Genomic DNA, 20,163 nt, shown 5'->3' with positions numbered 1-20,163 from the left:
ATAACTGTGTTGTTTTTGTACTATCAATAACCAATTGCATACCAATTGATGATGAATAACTCACATTGAATAACTATTCATTAATACATGGCTTAGGATATTTGATATAAACATAACTATAATTAATATCACAACCCTACAACCGCACATTGTAACATAAAAGGGTGACTGAGAAACTATGGCTGTAAGATAAAATTTGTTCTTTGTCACATAAAACAGTTTAATATACTAATATCTTACCCACACTACTTAAATAAAGGACTAAACTTTCATATTTTCAACACGAGTTGATCTGACATCAGTCATTTTCCAATAAACTGTAGTGATGTAGTGGCACCATTACAGTTATGTTTGGTCACAACAGTACAACTTTAATTTCTCTGTCATATTAATTTTGAATAATCTGTTACAAACAAGATTGTCAGGTTTCACATTTTCTCTCAGTAAGATGATATTTTTCTATTGCCTTAAATCATGGAGAGAAGCAGTACTAATCCAGCACAGGTGCCCTTCCTTCATTGAACCTGAGTACACATTGCTGACAGTTTCTAACTCAAATTTCACATCTTTTAAAAGGCCTACCTTTATGTAAATATGTGTTATAACAAATAAAATACACTGCATATCAGACTGTAATCTCTTCTTTAGTTCCCATTACCTAAAAGGCATTTATCTCCAAAAGACCCTGAAACCTGAATAGAAATATCAAAGCTGCTTATCAGAGCCTGTGATGCGGTCATGCCTGCCCCTGAGGGCGTATATGGACTGCACACAGATCTCGTCATCATTTTTACTACGGACAGATAAGTAACACATTACTTCTATCTGTATATTCGCTTGTCTAATTATCACTATTAAATGTGATAATATTTTTACCGTTGTATTAGTCTTACTAATTATACGTACATTTTTGGCACTGGGCCTGTTGTCTTGTTACGTCCCACTGTGGCCTTGTGCCCCGCGCAAAGCCTGCAGCTCCAATCGCCTCTTCCCAGGGATCAAGCAACCCAAGTCATTTGACTTGTGCTCTCTACAGGCTGCTTAGCTTAGATAAGAAGTTGAATTAAAAGTTTTGTTTTTGTCAACAAATTTGGTATAATTTAAACTATAATTGTATTTTCAGGGGGTTTTTTTTCTCATGTTTTTTTCTGTTTTTTACAGAAACACAAATGCAACTGCTTGGGCTCAGAAGTCCTTCATTTGACTGAGACATGCGCTTTCGGTTAGACTGCTTGCAGCCTCTCCTACAGTGTCTCGTTGCTGTCTTGGTGACTGTTTGCAGCACCACTGTGAAGACTGTAACAGAAAGCTTCCCTTAGTCTTCAAGCTGTTAGGTTGCCAGAAGCTAAATAGGTGGGCATGTAGGTCACAGATCTACCCCGTTCCCAACCCGATACACGTACCGAACAGCAAACAGTGATTACTGCACCGGTACATAGTAACATACCATACCTTACTGAGGTACCGCAGCGAATGGTAGCGAACCGTATTGAGGGTACTGAACTGTACAGATGGGTGAGAAAATGGGTGAGTGAGAAATGTTGCCTTGGTTTGGTGCAGCTCCAGATCATGTTAGCTGTCTAATAACAACAAATAAACAGTTTTTAGACATGACAAAACAAACAAAACACTAATTACAATAAAGGTCTTCTCCTGGTTTAGCATTAACCATAACAACAGAACAGATCACCTCGCTACATCCCCTTATATACTGTCAATCATGAGTCCTTGGTTAATAATTGCAACCGCTCCTCCAATCCATGGCTGCCACATTGTTTCCCTTCCGGGTCGATGATTTAGTGTACCGTAGCTCCGCCCCCATTCTAGATGGCCAACGTCTGTCTAACCCTGGGAATGAATTGTCTGGCCATCCGGTCTAGAGCACACTGTTCCCTTTACACAGCGCCCTCACAGGTAGGGAGGGAGATTTATCACCAATAATCATTCTCTGTCACAGGGAGTGATTGAGAATTTTTTTTTTATAAATAATAGTACATCATCGGCATAAAGTGAAATGGAGTGTTGCATAGTCTTGATATTAATAGGGGTGAAAGTAACAGATTGACGGACTGCTTGTGCTAGGGACGCCAGTGAAAGAGGAAACAAGTGGAGAGAGAGGGCAACCCTGACGAGTACCTCTAGAGATATCAAACTGTGGTGCCAGTAAGCACCATCACTGATGGATTTGCATATAAGATTTTAATCATTTTAAAAAACTCTGCCCCCAGTCCCATGTGATCTAATACTGGCCATAGATAATCCCATTCGAGACCGTCAAAAGCCTTCTCACCATCTAATGAGAGGACAGCGCACAGGGCTTCAATAGCCATGGCTGAATGTATAATATGCAGGAAACGGCGAACATTATCTGCCATCAACCGGGTTTTAATAAAACCAGTATGATCATGGCGGATTAATTTAGTCATATACAGTAGAACTCAAGCCTACGAGAGAGTACCTTGGCATACAATTTAACGTCTGTGTTTATCAACGATACGGGGTGATAACTAACACAGAGAGAAGGGTTCTTTTCTTTTTTTAGTAACAATGATATAATGCAGTATTAACATCTCTGCAGAAATAACCCCTCTCTATAGCAGCCTGCACCATCCCCAATGGCAAGGGTCCCAGTTGATTCCAGAAAGTTATGCCATCAAAGTCGGGAGATTTATTTTTACTAATTTCCTTTAAAGCATCCCTCATCTCATCCAGAGACAATGAAACTCTCAGTGCAGCTGATCCACCACTCGAAAGGCGTGGCAATTTATGGTTCTGGGGAAACCGCTCTCAATTGTGGGATATCAGAACTGTATCATTTGGAATAGAAGGAATGACATTCAGTGTTTTTCAGAAGTGGATCAGATACTATATCTCCTCGCGTGGTCTTCACATGATATGTCTGCAAAGTGTTTGTTGCTGAGAAGTTTTAAGCTTAAGAGGTGACTCGCTCTACTGCCATTAAAATAATAGTTCTGTTGAGCCCTGTGTATAAGGAACTTCACACGACGTCTAAGTAAAAGATTGAGGTCCTTCCTTGTAATATCCAATTCGAGCACAACTGTTTCTGAAAAAAGAACTGTAATTCTCCAGAAGAGCCATTTTGGTTTCTAACTCTTTAATTTTGCTCAAATACGATTTATAAAACCCTTTACTGCATCCCATAAAATAAGCAGACCATTAACTGAATCACAGTTAAAATTGAGAAACTCAACAAGTTTGCACAGAAATGAAGTGCGGAATGATTCATTTTGTAATAAAGTAATATTGAAGATCCACCATGTGGCTTGGTTTGGAGTATCAAAACGTATCAATCTACAGGACAAAGCACTGTGGTCTGAGAGAGACACATAGGTAAAATATCAATGCTATATGTTTCAGAGAACAGAGATTTCGAAGCAAACATGAAATCAATCCTGGAGAAAGATTTATGTCTATTTGGAAAAAAGGTAAATTCTTTGGATTTCTTGGATTAAATACCCTCCAAACATCAAGAACAGCAGTCAGATGCAAATCTCTGCAATGCAGAGGACGCTGGAGTCTATGTACACCACTGCTGTTTAGTCGATCTATCGAGAATCAAATTCATCACCGCATTCATATCCACTCCAATAAACAAATTAAAGTCAGCCAATTCCTTTAATAATTTGGTTAAGGAGTTAAAAAAGTGAGGCTCAAATATCATCGGTGCATATACTGAAACAAAGGCAATTTTTTTTCCCTGCGATGCAAGCTTTTAGGTAAGATATCCGCCCATCCCCGTCTCCTCCAGTATCCAAAACAGTAATGAAGACTACAATGTAATAAGATCAGTGAACCATTTGTTTTGTTGTCAGCAGAAGGGGAAGCAGCCACGCAAAAGTATTGATTAGAAGTCTAGGAACGTCCTGACGTTTCAGGTGGGATTCTTGTAGCATAGCTATATCTGTCTTTTTCTATGTTAGAGATCCAGACAACTCTTTCGTTTGCTGGGAGAATTAAGCCTGGGTACATTCCAGGATAATACATTTATATCAGTCATGAGTCAAAAATAAAATCAAAGTTCAGAAAAAGACAAACAAGAAAATGGAAAGAAAATCCATGGATCAAGTGCAAGTTTTATTTTTCCTTGGAATGGCAAGGTGGTATCATAAGTTTATACCCGGGTTTGCGGACATTGCTTCACCTCTCAAGCAATTAAAGAAGAAAGATGTCGAATGGACGACAGCTTGCAAGTCCAGCCTGGAGCAGCTGAAGAAAGTGCTTCAAGCCCCTCTGGTTTTGGCTCACCCAAACTTTAAGACCTTTCAGGTTTATACTAATGCAAGTGCGGTGGATTTCAGAGCCCTGATTGCTTATGCTTCCAGATTGCTACAGGGGGCAGTAAAAAACTATTCGACATCCGAGAAAGAATGTCTAGAGGTGGTATGGGCTGTTTAAAGGTGGCAGCACTACCTACAAGGAGTTGAATTCCAGGTGGTAACTGATCATGCTGCATTGACCTGGGCTTTTAATGTATCGAAGACTTGATCTCGATTGACAAGATGGACACTGAGGCTTTAACAGTTTACTGTTGATGGCAGTACCAACCTTCCAGTGACGCTTCATGAATTTGCTACGACACAGTCCAAGGATTCCACCATCAGGGAACTTTTAAATAGTATGAAGAAACGAGCCCCAGCAGAAGCCAATCATATCCATGGTGACTGCCCCATATGTGCTGCAATGATGCAGCATCTGCTTCATTCTTAAATGATTGGCAGTAAGCCTGGCCAGGTCAGTTTTATTTAAAAAAGCTGGAGCATCCACAGCCCAAGAGCGGGGAGGCCGGGCGTCCACCGCTAGAGGAAGATTATCTGCTACTCCTACCTCCACCGCAAGAGGGAGACTACCTGTTGCTCCCATCGACTCCCAAGCTTCAACTCCTGCCCGAACCTGCAAAGCTTAGGGCTGCCGAGTCTGCACCACCTAGGGCTGCCGTAGACAAATTAGTAACTTGCATTTCTTGGCTAAATTCGTTCTCAAGGAAATCAGAGTCCAAATCAAAACAACAATAGTGCACCACTGGATTGGAATGTAAGCAAAGACATTCGAAACTAGCACCACTAAATATGTTATCCCACTCATGTTATTCCACACATGTTATCACCCTGTAGGCATATTTACCAATTTCGGAGACAACAGGGTGTTGCAGTCTTCTCTTCTTCCTCAGGTCTAACAAAAAAGCTCTAAATCAACCTTTTTATACCTAACTTGTGGTGACATCATTCTTTAACAATTCTTCTTTTTGTAACTTCTCTCCAGTATAGCTTGGTATCCTCCCATACCTTTTCTCCCTTGGTCTTTTTAATTTCCTAAGATAAACATACTCACAATCCATGTATTGGACACACACACATACTGCTAATAAAATATATTACTACGAGATTACAAGACACAAACATTGGTATAGAAGAGTACAAGACACCTACAACCTCCATATATCATGCCCAAATAAGTAATGTGTCATTATCAGTGACTTTCTACAAGCTTGCCTTTAAATTTAGTTAAATAAAATACACAGACAAAGCTTAGCAACATATAACAGGGGAACACAAAACAACACAAAAACAATGCCTCATGTTGCAACAAATAACATCTCAATTTACTATTGTACACCATTACACAAGACAACTGTGCATGAAGCAGAGTAATATTGTTGGGTGCAGATGACATGTTACATACCGCCTTTCATCATCCCGACTTCATAGCACTTGCGCAGCCGGCACGCCTGGCAGCTCTTTCTTCGGTTTTTGTCGATGGTGCACTGGTTTGTAGCTGGGCACATGTAGTCATTGTGTCCTACAAAGGAGATAAGGCCTAAAGAAGCATTCGAAAATCTATAGCAAATCCCCATCACCAGCATTTCGATGAATCCTGACCCTAATTCTGGTACTAAAGAATATATTGTTTTGTACCATCTTTACCTTGGGTTGTCTTCCATTATGAATCCCTATTAGCCCTTTTCATCTCACCTCTGACATGCTTTATTTATCAATGACACTGTTTAAAGAATTCTCTCGTTGGAAGTGTAAAAACATATAGGTGTAAACAACGAATGGCTAACTTTACAAGTAGTATGTGGTTTCTCATCCTGTTATGTAACAATTAGACAGAAGATGATACACTAGAAATCATGAGAATGGATTTGAATGATAAATCTATAGTAGGAACAATTTTCATTAAAAACACTGACATTTTGTCAGTGGCCTTCATAATTTGCCTAATATGTTTAGAAAACACAAAATACAAGGAGTTTTTGAATAATAACCTCTTATGTCCTAATGAGTTATATTCCATATAATGCTTTTTTTGGCATTTGCACATATTTATTAAGTAACTTATTTTTATTTTTTGCCTGTTCTTGAAGTTTCAGAAAGGATGTAGGGGATGTCCTGACTTCAGAAATTTGGACTTGCATTATTGTGTATAAGTTTTTTTTTTTTTATTGTTATTTGCTATCTAACAATTATCCGATATAATTTACACAAACAGTATTAATGGGCCATTTTGGGTATTCTAATCAAATACCAGAGCAGTTTTTTACTCATTCTGGTTTGCATATTGGCATATTCGATTTGCAAAACAGTTTGAAATGATTACAGCTTGATATAATGTGGAATATTTTCAAGCTGCTAATGACCACATTGTATACTGAAGCAAGCACGCTTATTCAACATTCTTATTCAACATTTGTTTATCTAACCTCCTAACCCGAGTTTAAAATAAACCTATTTTAACCCACACGCTCCTCTATTTGCGTAACATAGGAGATATAATGGAAAAGGTCAAAGTTGTCACACTAAACTCAGCTCTACAAAAAGGCAGGACAGTAGTATGAATTTCCCCCCGAACATTCCCAATGATTCTCCTTGGGTTCCTGGCTACCTAGAAAAAAAAACCTAAGATTTTACTCTTGTTTGAAAAGAACAGGTTGTAAAGTTTGTAACGTGTTATACTTGGTAAAAACATTTTGAAGAGGTCTTTGTCATGAATTGTGATACAAGAAATTCCATAGATTCCATTGAGATTGTCATCTCAATTCCCAGTTCTGATAGAAAGCAATGGAGACAATGTGTGGACTATGTATCAGGAAACATTTATAACTGAATGATTTCCATGCTACAAAATGCCATCTGCAAGAAAAGAAAAAAGATCATAATGTGCATAATATGTTCTGAATGTGGCAAAGCACACTTGTGAATGCATCAGGGTCATGCTTTATTAAAGGGTTATAGGGAAACGTCAGTGTATGTGGCACAAGTACTGAACGGACGGGCTGAAAGCGGTGTTACTATACAGCAGTATGTGTTTGGAATGCCATCCACGAGCCCCATCAAGCAATGTAAATGTATTTTAGTTAGTTGTTTCTTTTATATTTTATACCTAAATACTAATCAAGAAACCGTTGGTGTAAAAATAATGTAATACAAATATTAAAAATAATACACTTAATTATTCATCTGCATGAATGCAGTGAGGGAGAATTAATAGGGACATAACAAAGCCTCTTTCCCATGGAAACAACTCAAAAAGGCACCGAGGCAGGGCTTGAGCCCTTCTGCTGTAAATGGTGTGCGTGTGCGGGAATGCAAAGTTGGCAGGGATGGGGTTAAATCTATCCCTGTCAGCAATCACAGGTGTGGCCATTCCCCAGTTAGGTAATTGGTGCTAATTGGGGAGTGACACCATGTATAAAAGAAGCCAGAAAGCTTTTGTTGGTGAGAGTGTTGTGATTTATTTATTTTTTATCTGTTGTGAAAGCTAATGACCAGCTGTGGCAAAGTGTATGTTTTCACTCACTAGAGGTTGTGTGTTCGGGAGTGGAGAACGGGGGAGAGAGAGAGGAGAAGCGTAATTATAAATATCAATTGCTACGAGTGCTGGAAGCACCAGCACCGTACTTGTTTTGTGTAGCGTTCGTCCACCCTGTTTTGTTAGTGTCTACTCATTTTGTTTGTCTATTTATCTTGGCCTCACATGCCGTGTGCTGTTTTTGTTACAAACCTTTTATTTTCTGTCTGTTTAATTATTAACCTGCGCATCAGCACCTTCACCATTCCAAAACCTGTGTTCTGAGTCGGTTCCTGTTTCTGGTCTGACGTCACCCACTGCAGCCGTCTTTGTGACACCAGCCTACAAGTGATTTATTCTTTTGTTCAGACAGTTTATGTTGTTCCTGTTTTGTGTTTGTTATATTAATAAACATGTGCACCAGCACCTAAACTGCAGCTTTTTGTCTCTGGGTCTCTTTCCTGCTGATAACAGCTTGGGCCATGAGGCTACTGTGAAAGAACAATTCACCATCTCTTAATAGTGTTTTTATAAAAAATATATGAATCTACATTATAGTATGTAAGGAGATATTATAAAAAATCTGCAAATCTATTGGTAAAAAGTAAAAATATATGAATAAGAATAAAAAAGTCTTCAGCAAAAATAACAGGGTTGCAAATGCTGCTAATGCCAATAAGAGAAAGAATTAACAAAAGAAAATGCCATGTGGTTTCTCTGCACTGTCTGTCTAGACAGCAATACTAATCAGGACACAGAGTTTACTGGAGATGTTCTTTAAATGAAGGAAAATAACTTTATTAGTGATGAAATGGTGGAAAAAAAGTGTGCATGATCTGAATGATAAGCAGGCATTGTTGGAAAATTACATTTTGTCCCTTGACTCTTAGCAGACAGCCTGAATGGGCAGATTCTTCGTACATATCGTCCTGTTCTAATTGCTGTGACAAATTCACCTGTGCTTGATCCAAATGGCCTTATTATATGATTCAGCACTCTCCTCAATGTTACTGGTACATGCCTGGTACAATAACCACTTCTCCCTTCCCATGTCAAGGTCAGTTTAACAGCACATCCCTGTAATTACACCATGGGTTCCAAAATTCAGTCTCCTTTGGCTACCTTTTATTATGACTCCTAGGAAACAAGGCAGGAAAACAGCCCTTCAAACATAGTCTGTTAAAATTGCTTTATACAGGGGGATATTTAAGTGTAATTGTAATAGTTCCAGCAGAGTACTTGATATGATTTTCTATAAGTTAATGGAGTCTATGATGTATGTGTATGATTCCAACTTTCTCTATACCCAGCCTTCAGATTCAGTACATTTGCATATATTTTAAATGTTGATTATTGTACAACATGCTTAGTACACAGTACTGTAAATGCATGTCATTTGTAATTTGCCCCAGTGTTTGCTTGCTCACTGAGCCCCCAGAATTTTGTGCTTTTTAAAAGAAAAAAGATAAAAAATGATCTGAAATCAAATGAACTGAAGCACAATCTCGTAAATGCATCATTGAATTACAGACTTAATAAAAGTGCAAATGCAATGAAAGTTAAACATAACGTTTGTTTTGCAAAACAAATAATACTAAATTTACACAGTATATATACAGTTCTGGCAATGCCTAAATCAGATTGGCAGATTTTACCTGAATTGAAGTCAAAGTAAATGTTATAGTCAGTGGTGAAAGTAACTTTAATTTCGTACCTGTGTAGTGTTATTTACAGGTACGTGTTAAAAAGTGGTACACAGCGTACTGCACTTGCTCGCTCATGCCTAAGTGCAGTAAATTGAGCAGTTTTCAGTATTTTTACCATGCCTATATCATGCGTAACCATGTTTTTATAATGCTTTACATATTACCATTACATTCATTTCATGTGACCATGCTTATCCGCATTGTACACTGATTTCACTATACTTTCACTTCACATTTATATATTTTCCATGCGCTGTGTGTGTGTGTGTGTGTGTGTGTGTGTGTGTGTGTATATATGTGTGTATGTGTGTGTGTGTGTGTGTGTGTATATATATATATATATATATATATATATATATATATATATATATATATATAATTTAAAGTCTCTACACTGAAATTAAAAACAACTGACTGTTACTAGACAAACAGTAAATCCTAGCCATGAAACATCACAGAAATGGAAAGACAGGAAAGACATCACGCAGCTCCTGTAATAAACACACTTTTACCTTGGATGCTTCTCTTAAAGAAGGCCTTGCAGCCTTCACAAGACCAGACTCCATAATGGTAGCCGGAGGCATAGTCACTGCACACCGCACAGAACCTCATCTCCTTGCTCAATTTGGATGGGCCGCTGGATCGACTGCATTTCTGCCCCATGTTGGAGAGCTGTTCCCTGACACCGTCATGTCTGCATCCCATATTTGGCCTGAAACATCACAAAAATGTCACACTTTAACAGTATTACTTTGGTAATTATCTTCTTTTTTAATTTTTATTTAGTGTTCCTGATGAATTTACGCTCGATTTTTTCCCCAATTTGAAAAAAAAAAAAATTCTCCCCACAGCAGTAATTCCCCACACAGCTCAGGATGGCTCCGATCCCACAGATGAGCCAGCTTGCTGTCAAACCTCTACAGAATGTAACACAGCTAAAATGTCAGAATAAGCAAAACAAAAAAGCATGTAGTTTTGGCAGTTTTTCTAGCACTGTACTGAGGTTGCACAGCTATTACCACCTGCATATTGGGTTGCTTTGTACATATTAACCGAAAGTATTTAAAGCCAAATGCCTTTTTTTCCATGCAGTTTTAAACAATATCTCAAAACACTTTGTTGCCTCTTCACAAACTTTACAACACAAAGGGCCTCATTGACAAAGTGTTTACCGTATGCAAAACACTATGATGATTACCATGTGCATATTTATTATTACCATTTCCATGCAGAAAACAAGGATTTAGCAGATGTAAAATGAAAGGGGTGGAATAGTTTTTTTTTTGTTTTTTTTGTTTTATTAATCATTTTTCGATTTCTTTTATGGGGGAGTAGCTTACATATTTATTTTTTTTATATTCCACTAGTTAATAAATCATATCACTGGAAACAGCTACTTGAGACCTTTCTATTAATATATTGAGTTTTAAATTCTGATTTAAGGTTACCAAAAAACAAGCAATAAAACACAACATGTTCATGGGCATGTCCAAATATGGGAATTCTGATTAGGCGGCAAAGGGTTAAGGGCCATCATTTTTATAATTATTACCTCAGAAAGGTGGGAGAAAGCCTGGTATCAAAAAGTATATTATTAATTTTAGATATAAAGGATGTCTAACAAACCAGATGTTTAGTTTAATTAAGTCTTCTGATGCACGAAAGGAGAGAAAAAGTCCTATAAATATGGGAGCAAAATTAATATTAGGTGTTAGACAAGCTTGATAACACAAGCCTGTCTGGTCCGTCTTTTGAAAATCTCACTTATATTGAAGCATAATGCTATAGGATAGGATTAGTATTGGCTATAGAGATGTTGTTGTATTGTATGTATAAATGAGTGCCTGAGGTGCGTAATGTAACCATATTGCTTTATATATTATTAATGCTGCTGGACTGTCAATGAACTAGGATTCGAAGTAGATCTGTGATCACTCGATCCGTTTGAGCATTAATAAACCGAAGGAGTAAATATATACTCTGATTTGTTAAACTCTGAATACCTGAGTCGATGTATGTGAAAATCTGTAAGCCAGTGCAAGAACAATGCACAATAGTTAATACAATTGATTTGTCCTCCTGTTTGCCTCCCCTGATCTCTCATTGTTTATGTCTTTGATTGGTAAAGTAATCTGTCAATCAATCAAATATGGTAGACAAGGCACTGTAAATAATGAGAGAAAAAACCAATGGCTGAACAGGAATGTACTTTCAGGAATACACTTTCTCACAAAATAAACAATTGTATATAATACATTTAGTTTTATTTTCTATGATAGGTAGTGACATTCTGTTATACAGTGCTCCCTCGCTATAAGGCTCTCGGTTATAAAGCGCCTCTGATATAATGTTCCTACAGCATGTCCCCCAATTCCCTATACTAGTGAGTCATGCAATATTTCTACAGTAAATACAGTACTAGCGTTGTTCAAACTGTAAACAACTTCTCAGTCTAACTTAAGTTTCTGTCTCTCCCTTTTGATACAGTATCTGAATTGAAGAAAAGCTGCGCTGGCACTTTATAACACAAACATCTTATTCAGCATTTGTTTTATAACTAAATAAATATTAGGCCTATTATGTAGTTATCTTTCCTAATGTATTTTCTTTTGCTGTGAGAGGAGCTGTGGTTTTCACTGGGAGATGAGATGCTTCATCTACGCTTCAGCCCCGCTCCGGCAGCCAAACATGGGGCAAACCTATTCCCTCTTCCCCTCTCCGAAACCCGCTCTCTTTCTCGCACTTGGTTTGCTCGTCTGTCACTTCGAACTGAACTCCCGACAGCCATTTAACCAGGCTATTTATAATTTAAAAACTGCTATTTAAAATGATCCACTAGTGGGAATGTTGACCACTAGAGAAAGCTACCACGCTGTATAGCCTATTGTACAATCTGTGGAGAATGGTAGCAATACCTGTGTGTGAAAGCAAGAGCATGGGAGAGTCTGGGTTTGGGTGTGGGTTTGAGTCAAGTTGCAGGTCTTATTACAGCGGGTCGGGTCGCGGGTAAGAAGACAGTGTTGCAGCGGGTTGCAGGTTCGGGTCGGGTCCTATAGTAGCATGTCCGGGTCGGAAGCGGGTCGTAAAAATCGGACCCGCGCAGGACTCTAGCATAAGCCCCAGAGAATACAATACAGTCAGCACTTGGATATCCGTTTCCCAGATAAAAGTCAGTCGCGTTTTACCACCCTTGTGTCAAGAATAAAATCAATCCCCACGTGGAAGGGTAGTTGGCAATTCACTGACACAAAGGATATAGAACTTTATTTGTAACGCCGCTCAGGGGCACTGTTTTTTTTTTACCCACAGAGGGCGCTGTTGTCTGTGGCCTGAATACTGGCAACAGTAAACGGGACCACGGGGTTACCAATACTGGTACACAGTGCAGTGCACATACAAGTGCTCGAAAATAATAATGAAAACACAAGGTGAAAGAAAAAAGGAAGATAAAACACAGTAATAAAACCACAAACAAAAATGCCCCCACTGCTGTTAAGCCAGTCAGAATGGGCCTCCAACCATTGCTCAGTTATGCTATACACTGGGTTGGCCAGAGTTCCCAGTACAGCTAAAAACATCCCTTCGGGTACGTAATTACTTCTTCTATTTTTCTTTAAATTATTTTAAGGCAGGCTGTCTACCCCAGCCAGGCTTGCCGGGTCCTTGTTTTAAACTGACGTTTTCTGTCAGTATCACTGTGTGTGTGTGTGTGTGTGTGTGTGTGTGTGTGTGTGTGTGTGTGTGTGTGTGTGTGTGTGTGTGTGTGTGTGTGTGTATATATATATATATATATATATATATATATATATATATATATATATATATATGTGTGTGTGTGTGTGTGTGTGTGTGTGTGTGTGTGTGTGTGTGTGTGTGTATATATATATATATATATATATATATATATATATATATATATATATATAAAACAAATTAGTCATCGGCCTGTGTTCCATCTCTTCAATGTTACAATGTACATGTTTATCTGTCACAGCCCCAAAAAGTTTTTTTTTTTTTTCTTGCATGCCAAATCAGTCTGTCTTTATTTATACAGTTACACAGCACTTTCTCAAGTTTCACATTACGAAAATGCAGCAAAAACAAAACGAACGAGACAAGCTATGGTAATGTAAAAGTTAATCATTAAACAGTTTTATTTACTGTGATGCATTTTTTTACAAGTGAATGATTAATTAGTAATTGAATCCTGGCACAGCTGTATATATAGATTCATGAGTCACTCACTCTGGGTTGGTGTGTTCAGGAAGTGGAGAACAGGAGAAGAAGGAGAAACAAATAAATATAACAATTGCTACTCTTGTATAGGACCAGCACGATACTTGTCTGGGGTTGGTCCACTGTCTGTTTTGTCTATTTACTTTGGCCAAAGTGCTGTTTGATTTGCTAAGTGTTTTGTGTTTTGTTTAAACGTTTTATTTGTTCATTTAATAAGCCTAACACCGATAATCTTAATCGTAAATATTTGACAGAAAATGGTGATGCTTTAGTTGGTAGACTTACATGGAACGCACTGAAGGAAATGTCCAGTGTGATTTTTGACACTTCTTCCGATAGCTTGCACCACCCAGTTCTGTCAATTTTATATTATTTTTATGATTTCAAGATGAATAAACCTAGCTTGTTTTGCGTTTATGTCATGTTCATACCTTCTGTAGCTATTGTTTCCGTTAGCACAGAGATTGCCCAAATGTTCGCAAAGTACCAGCTAACCTGGGAAAATGTGACTTCGACTTGCACAGATTTTGCTTCTTCATAGCCAGAGACATTAAACTTATTCAGAAACCAGAACTGCTACACATCATATTCCACATGTATACTGAGAATTGTTCCCCTCAATTTTTACCTATATTTCAATTAAAAACCATTTGTGGCAGAGCAAAACTCTGCCCTTTTAAATTGGCAGGGATGGGGTTAACTTCCCCTGCCTGCCTGGGTTTATTATGTTCAGGTGGCTGGGGTTGATTAGTTGATTAGGTTGATTAACGATCAATCAGCGCCCAGCCACCTGATATAAAAGGAGGCCTCAGCTTCTCATTTGGGAGGAGGGAGCTGAGGAAGCAGGTTGGTGTTTGTTTTGTGGTTTTTGATTTTCTAAATCCAGTGAAGGCATTGCCCAGCCTGGAAACTTTATTTTTGTGAGTTTTGTTTTTGCTTTATTTGTGTTTGAGTATCTGTTATTTTGCCCTTGTGCACTTTATTTTTGTTTATTTATAATAAAATTGTTATTTTTTTGAACTGCAGACTGTCTCTGGGCCTCTATCCACTCGCCAGCCTGCCACATCATTTTTTACCGATTTTATCCCTATTTTAATATATGTAAAATAAACTTTGAGAAATTCCTGGATTTTTTTTTTTAAAGATAAAAACCGAAAACGCAGAACACTACATATAACATATGACTAGACTCTCAAAGTTATTTACTACAAAACACTTTTTAAAATTTCTGCAATGAATACAAAAAAATTAAGCTGCTAAATTCCTGTCTCAGTTTATTTTTGGTTTGATAGAATGATGATAACAATCTGGGGTAAAGAGCTTTGAGAATCTACTCTATATTTTGTAATAAACACATTCCTTCCTAGTACATTCTGTTTTATAGTTGTACATTGGTTTTAAATTGAAATTCTGTGTAGTGTTTATTGAAATGTTTGTTGATGTTTAGTTTAGCCTAAAGAAGACTGCTCTTGATAAAAATGGTGATGAGTAACACTATGTAACACAATTTTTGTTCCTGGGTAGTGAGTGTTATTTCCTAATTGCTTATGCCTCAAAAGTATAGAAAATGGTTATTATTCCCCACAAACTTTGCTTTTGTGCCCAGGACAGTGATATTTTGAAATGTACCTATTTCCAATGAGAAAACGGGCGCTTTTGTGTCTTTTCGTTCACATAAAGTCAGAAAAAAACAACATATGAATCCAAATTAACATGTATTTATACTAAAGTAATACAAAAATGACTACAAAAGATTTAGAAGTGAGTAGTTTTTCGGGATTTACGATTATACTGTAAATCACTTTCATGAATCAGCCCCCAAATGTAGTCTCCCATCATGTTCTCGTTATACTGTCCTTGGTAGCGGCGTCCAAAGTCCAGTATATCCTGGTGGAAGTGCTCACCTTGCTCCTCCGAGTATGCTCCCATGTTCTCCATGAATTTATCAAGATGAGCATCAAGGATATGGACTTTGAGGGACATCCTACAGCCCATTGTGCCGTAGTTCTTCACCAGAGTTTCAACCAGCTCCACATAGTTTTCGGCCTTGTGATTGCCCAGGAAGCCCCGAACCACTGCGACAAAGCTGTTCCAAGCCGCTTTCTCCTTACTAGTGAGCTTCTTGGGGAATTCATTGCACTCCAGGATCTTCTTTATCTGTGGTCCAACGAAGACACAGGCTTTGACCTTTGCCTCAGACAGCTTAGGGAAGAAGTCTTGGAGGTACTTGAAGGCTGCCAACTCCTTATCTAGAGCTCTGACAAATTGTTTCATAAGGCCCACTTTGATGTGCAGTGGTGGCATCAACACTTTCCGGGGGTCCACCAGTGGCTCCCACTTGATGTTGTTCCTCCCCACAGAGAACTCGGTCCACTGTGGCCTGTCCTGCCTGTGGTAGTGCACCTTGGTGTCCCTGCTGTCCCAAAGGCAAAGATAGCAGGGAAACTTGGTAAAACCGCCTTGGAGACCCATCAGGAATGCCACCATTCTGAAGTCTCCTATGACCTCCCAGCCGTACTCATCATACTTCAAGGCATCCAGCAAGGTCTTGATGCTGTTGTAATCCTCTTTGAGATGCATTGAGTGAGTCAGGGGAAGAGACGGGTACCTGTGACCATTATGGAGCAGCACGGCTTTGAGGCTCCTGGATGAGCTGTCAATGAAGAGGCGCCACTCATTCTGGTTACAGGCGATTCCGATTGCCTCAAACAGACTGGTCACATTGTGGCAGAAGCAGAGCCCATCTTGACGGGTGAAGAAGCTGGAAAAAGGTTGGTGACGCTTCCTCTGATCTGCGACTTGCACACTTTCATCCAACAAGTTCCATTGCTTGAGCCTAGACGTCAAAAGCTCGGCATTGGACTTGGTGAGTCCAAGATTTCTAATCAAGTCTTTGAGGTCTTTTTGGTTGGGGTAGTATGGGTTTCTCTCCTCAGCTCCACCTCTGAAATTGTCATCTGGATCTACAACGTCTTCCTCGATCTCTGACTTGCTGCTCTCTTCTAAAGACGGCTGCTCTCTCTCCGGAGGAGTGGGTACGGGGAGCTCATGGCAGTGTGGCACCGGGGCGATGGATGAAGGAAGGTCCGGATACGTGATAGCAGGTGCATTCTTGCCAGTCCGACGTTTGGAAGGGTCCACCATGCAGAAGTAGCAGTTGCTTGAGTGGTCAGTGGGTTCCCGCCAAATTCTTGGGATAGCGAACTTCATGGCTCTCTTTTCCCCTCTGTACCATCCTACAAAAATACATTTATTTCACCCATGACTAATGTGTAAGAGATTCTCGCAACATTTTTCATATATGATATCTTTTTTCAATAACATTGAAAATTGCAAAACATTTTAAAATTAAAAACTTTTACAATTTAAAAAATTTTAACAAATGTTATAACATAAAATTCCGAGCAACAATTGTCCATCTTACCTTCCAGAGATTTTTTGCAGTGCTCGCAGGTGAAATGAGTGCCCATGGTTTGTCTTGATCCCCGACAGGCATGCCGAAATATGCCTTGTAGGCCTCACACATCTTAGCAGATGCTTCCACGGAGTACTTTTTTGCTCTTGTCTTGATAAATTGGCCGCAGGCATAGCAAAATGTGTCCGCCGGATGCTTACAGCCTCTTGATGCCATCTCAGAAAAATGCAGATATGTAACCACTTAGGCAGCTGGAACTAAACTGAACTGGTGGGCTTAAGGCCCCTGTATTTATACTACTATTTATATTACTGGAAAGTTCTAGAAGTTACTCCAAGTTTACTCAGCACTGAATCTATCTGGAATGTTCTGGAAAATAGGTAAATTTCAAAATATCACTGTCCTGGTCACAAAAGCAAAGTTTGTGGGGAATAATAGCCATTTTCTATACTTTTGAGGCATAAGCAATTAGGAAATAACGCTTACTACCCAGGAACCCCCAAAAATAAATAAATAATTGTTACACGGTGTAATTATTTGTTAAATCTATTTCTCCCCACTCTTCAGCTACACATATTCACCAAATGTAATGTAGTTTATTATCAGTAAGGATTTAAATGTGTAGTATAGGTGAGAAAAAAAAGCTGAATAAAATGGTAAAAATATCAGAATATCTTTGAACCAGAGTCGTATATCCTACATGTGCTCCATGCTTTAAGATTAATGCCCCCATACATTTCCTTTTGTTTATTAATGGAACTATGTACTTGTCTCTCTGTTTATTTATTTTTTTATCAGGCTTGTATTTGTAAGTATTTAAGCATAAAACTAAAATAACCAACATGAATACTGTGGCTTTCAAACCCAAACAGCATGTGTGCTCTTTCAGTCACAGTGACTGTAAGCATTTCGATCCAAGACTAATCAATTACTACCTTTTAAAAATGATTCATATCAACACATCAATAAACCCTCCTTCTTGCCTTTTCCTGTGACTTGAGTGCCGGTCTTTGGGGACTTTTCTGTTTCAAACCACATTAGAAATATATATTTTTGTTTAACTTTTCCAGAATGTTAGACATCATACTAAAACTGTCAATGATAAAAAAAGTAAGGTTCCATTTTGTATCCCAAAATGCCAGAAAATGTCATTTTGTGCAAACTTTCAATTTGTCTTAGAGTAGCCACTTGGTGCTAACATCTTTCATTCATTAAATTAATTATTATGTTTTTAAATAATTTAATACAGTATCAAGCACTTTGATCACTAGATGAGGAACATAATGAAAGGGGTTGACCTGAGCTGTCTTTCTCCTACTTTGAATGCAGTTCTTTGCAGTATTTTCCCCCCAAAAAAGTAGGAATTAATATTTTATCACAAATACCAGAACTGCTTTGGCTGGAAGAGCATTGTCACTGGTAGCCTTTCTACTGCCAGCGGTACCATATGAGGAGGACCTCACCCCACTGTCAAAATTTCCGCTGGAAGAGGACCTCGCTCCTCACTCTGCATTGCCACTGCCAACATTGCCAAAGGCAGTTTTTCTGCTGCCAGGATTTCCCCGGCTGGATGAGCCAGCCTGTATGCTGTTAGCATTTCCGTTGATGTCATTGCTGCAGTCCACATTGCCACCCCAGGGCCCATTAAGGCCTCTCTTCTTGGCCCAGGAGTACCCCAGAGACGTTTGGGATTTTAAGGGAGGTGGCCTTTAAGGCCATGTGTGCTGCACACAAGGAGGAAGATATGTGGCGTGGTACCCCCCTGTGCTTATTTTGGTGTTTTATGTTTTATGTGGCGTGTATGTATTGTTGCACAGAGTGTGGGTAATGTAACATAGGTGATTTAAAATGTATAGTTTTATTTAGGCACGTGGATCGCACAATCACTTTACGTGCAGATAAAATGTGTATTAGGGCATGGGGTGCACAAATTAATTCATGCACTGGGATTCAAGTGAATGATTAATTAGTAATTGAATCCTGGCACAGCTGTATATATAGATGCACGAATCACTCACTCAGGGTTGGGTGTGTTCAGGGAGTGGAGAATGGGAGAGAGAAGGAGCAATAAATAAATATATCAATTGCTACTTGTGCAGGAGGACCAGCACAATACTTGTTTGGGGTTTGTCCACTTTCTGTTTTGTCTGTATTTATTTTGTTCAGTGTTTCATGTTTTGTTTAAACATTTTACTTGTACATTTAATAAACTGGTGCAAGCAGCGCATTCACTGAACAACTCTGTCATCCTGGTCTGACATCACAAGACCAGCAATCTGTGACAGGGCCAAAATGAAATAATGAGATATGCGTCACACTCGTTTAACCGTCACTGAAGTCAAAATTTTATAGGGTCGGATATGTGAGTGCTGACTGTACAGTGTTATAGCAACATATAACTAGAGTTCCGCATTTCCGGTTTATTTCAAATTTTACTGAAAAATTACAGGATTGTTTTTTTAACTGGATGTCGGTTCTTACTGATTTATACCTCATTTTGTCTATTATTCCATATTATCCCAATGCTATGTTCCAGGAAATACACGATCATTTGATTAAAATACTGTTTTATTTTGACTCTGACATTGTAGTAAGCAGCCCTACACTGTATTCTAGGATACAGCAGATGTATAATCGCCAGAGGATCAAGTAACATTCAACTGTGGTTCTCTGTCACTTCACAGACACACTATCGCTTGATTATGTTGGCCAATCAAAGTTTGATTATTGTGGCAATTGCTGGACGTAGTAACTACTAGCCTGATCAAAAATTAAATTGAAATACTTACACAAAAATATAATATTTTTAGTGGATGAGGAATGGAGAGAAAACACAAATCAGTTTATGAATATTCAAAAGTAAATGAATGTTTCAAAGTATACAAAAAGCAAAAATAGCAGAAGTGGGTTAGACGAGGCAGAGGATGCATAGCGCTGTAAATACTGCTGCATTGAGGTACAAGTTCGCGCTGATGACCCTCTCACAGTTTTCACATT

At 38.6% G+C, this 20,163-nt stretch overlaps 1 protein-coding gene across 4 annotated transcripts in view; it reads right to left on the bottom strand.

The window, feature by feature from the left end:
* The window catches only part of LOC121315846 (estrogen receptor-like), a 49,289-nt gene that overhangs the window by 21,040 nt on the left and 8,086 nt on the right, over positions 1–20,163 (bottom strand). For 3 of the 4 annotated variants that reach the window (XM_041250338.1, XM_041250339.1, XM_041250341.1), the window contains 2 exons: positions 10,028–10,227; positions 5,701–5,817 (listed from right to left, as the gene is read on the bottom strand). In XM_041250338.1, the coding sequence (XP_041106272.1) occupies positions 5,701–5,817; positions 10,028–10,227 (317 nt within the window). The remainder of the gene's footprint in view (positions 1–5,700; positions 5,818–10,027; positions 10,228–20,163) is intronic. The other variant, XM_041250340.1, reaches the window with a different exon arrangement.

Source organism: Polyodon spathula, chromosome 5 (genome assembly GCF_017654505.1).
Source record: "Polyodon spathula isolate WHYD16114869_AA chromosome 5, ASM1765450v1, whole genome shotgun sequence".
Lineage (NCBI taxonomy): Eukaryota > Metazoa > Chordata > Actinopteri > Acipenseriformes > Polyodontidae > Polyodon > Polyodon spathula.
The sequence above is the reverse complement of the archived record's forward strand: the minus strand, read 5'-3'. Positions and strand labels throughout refer to the sequence as shown.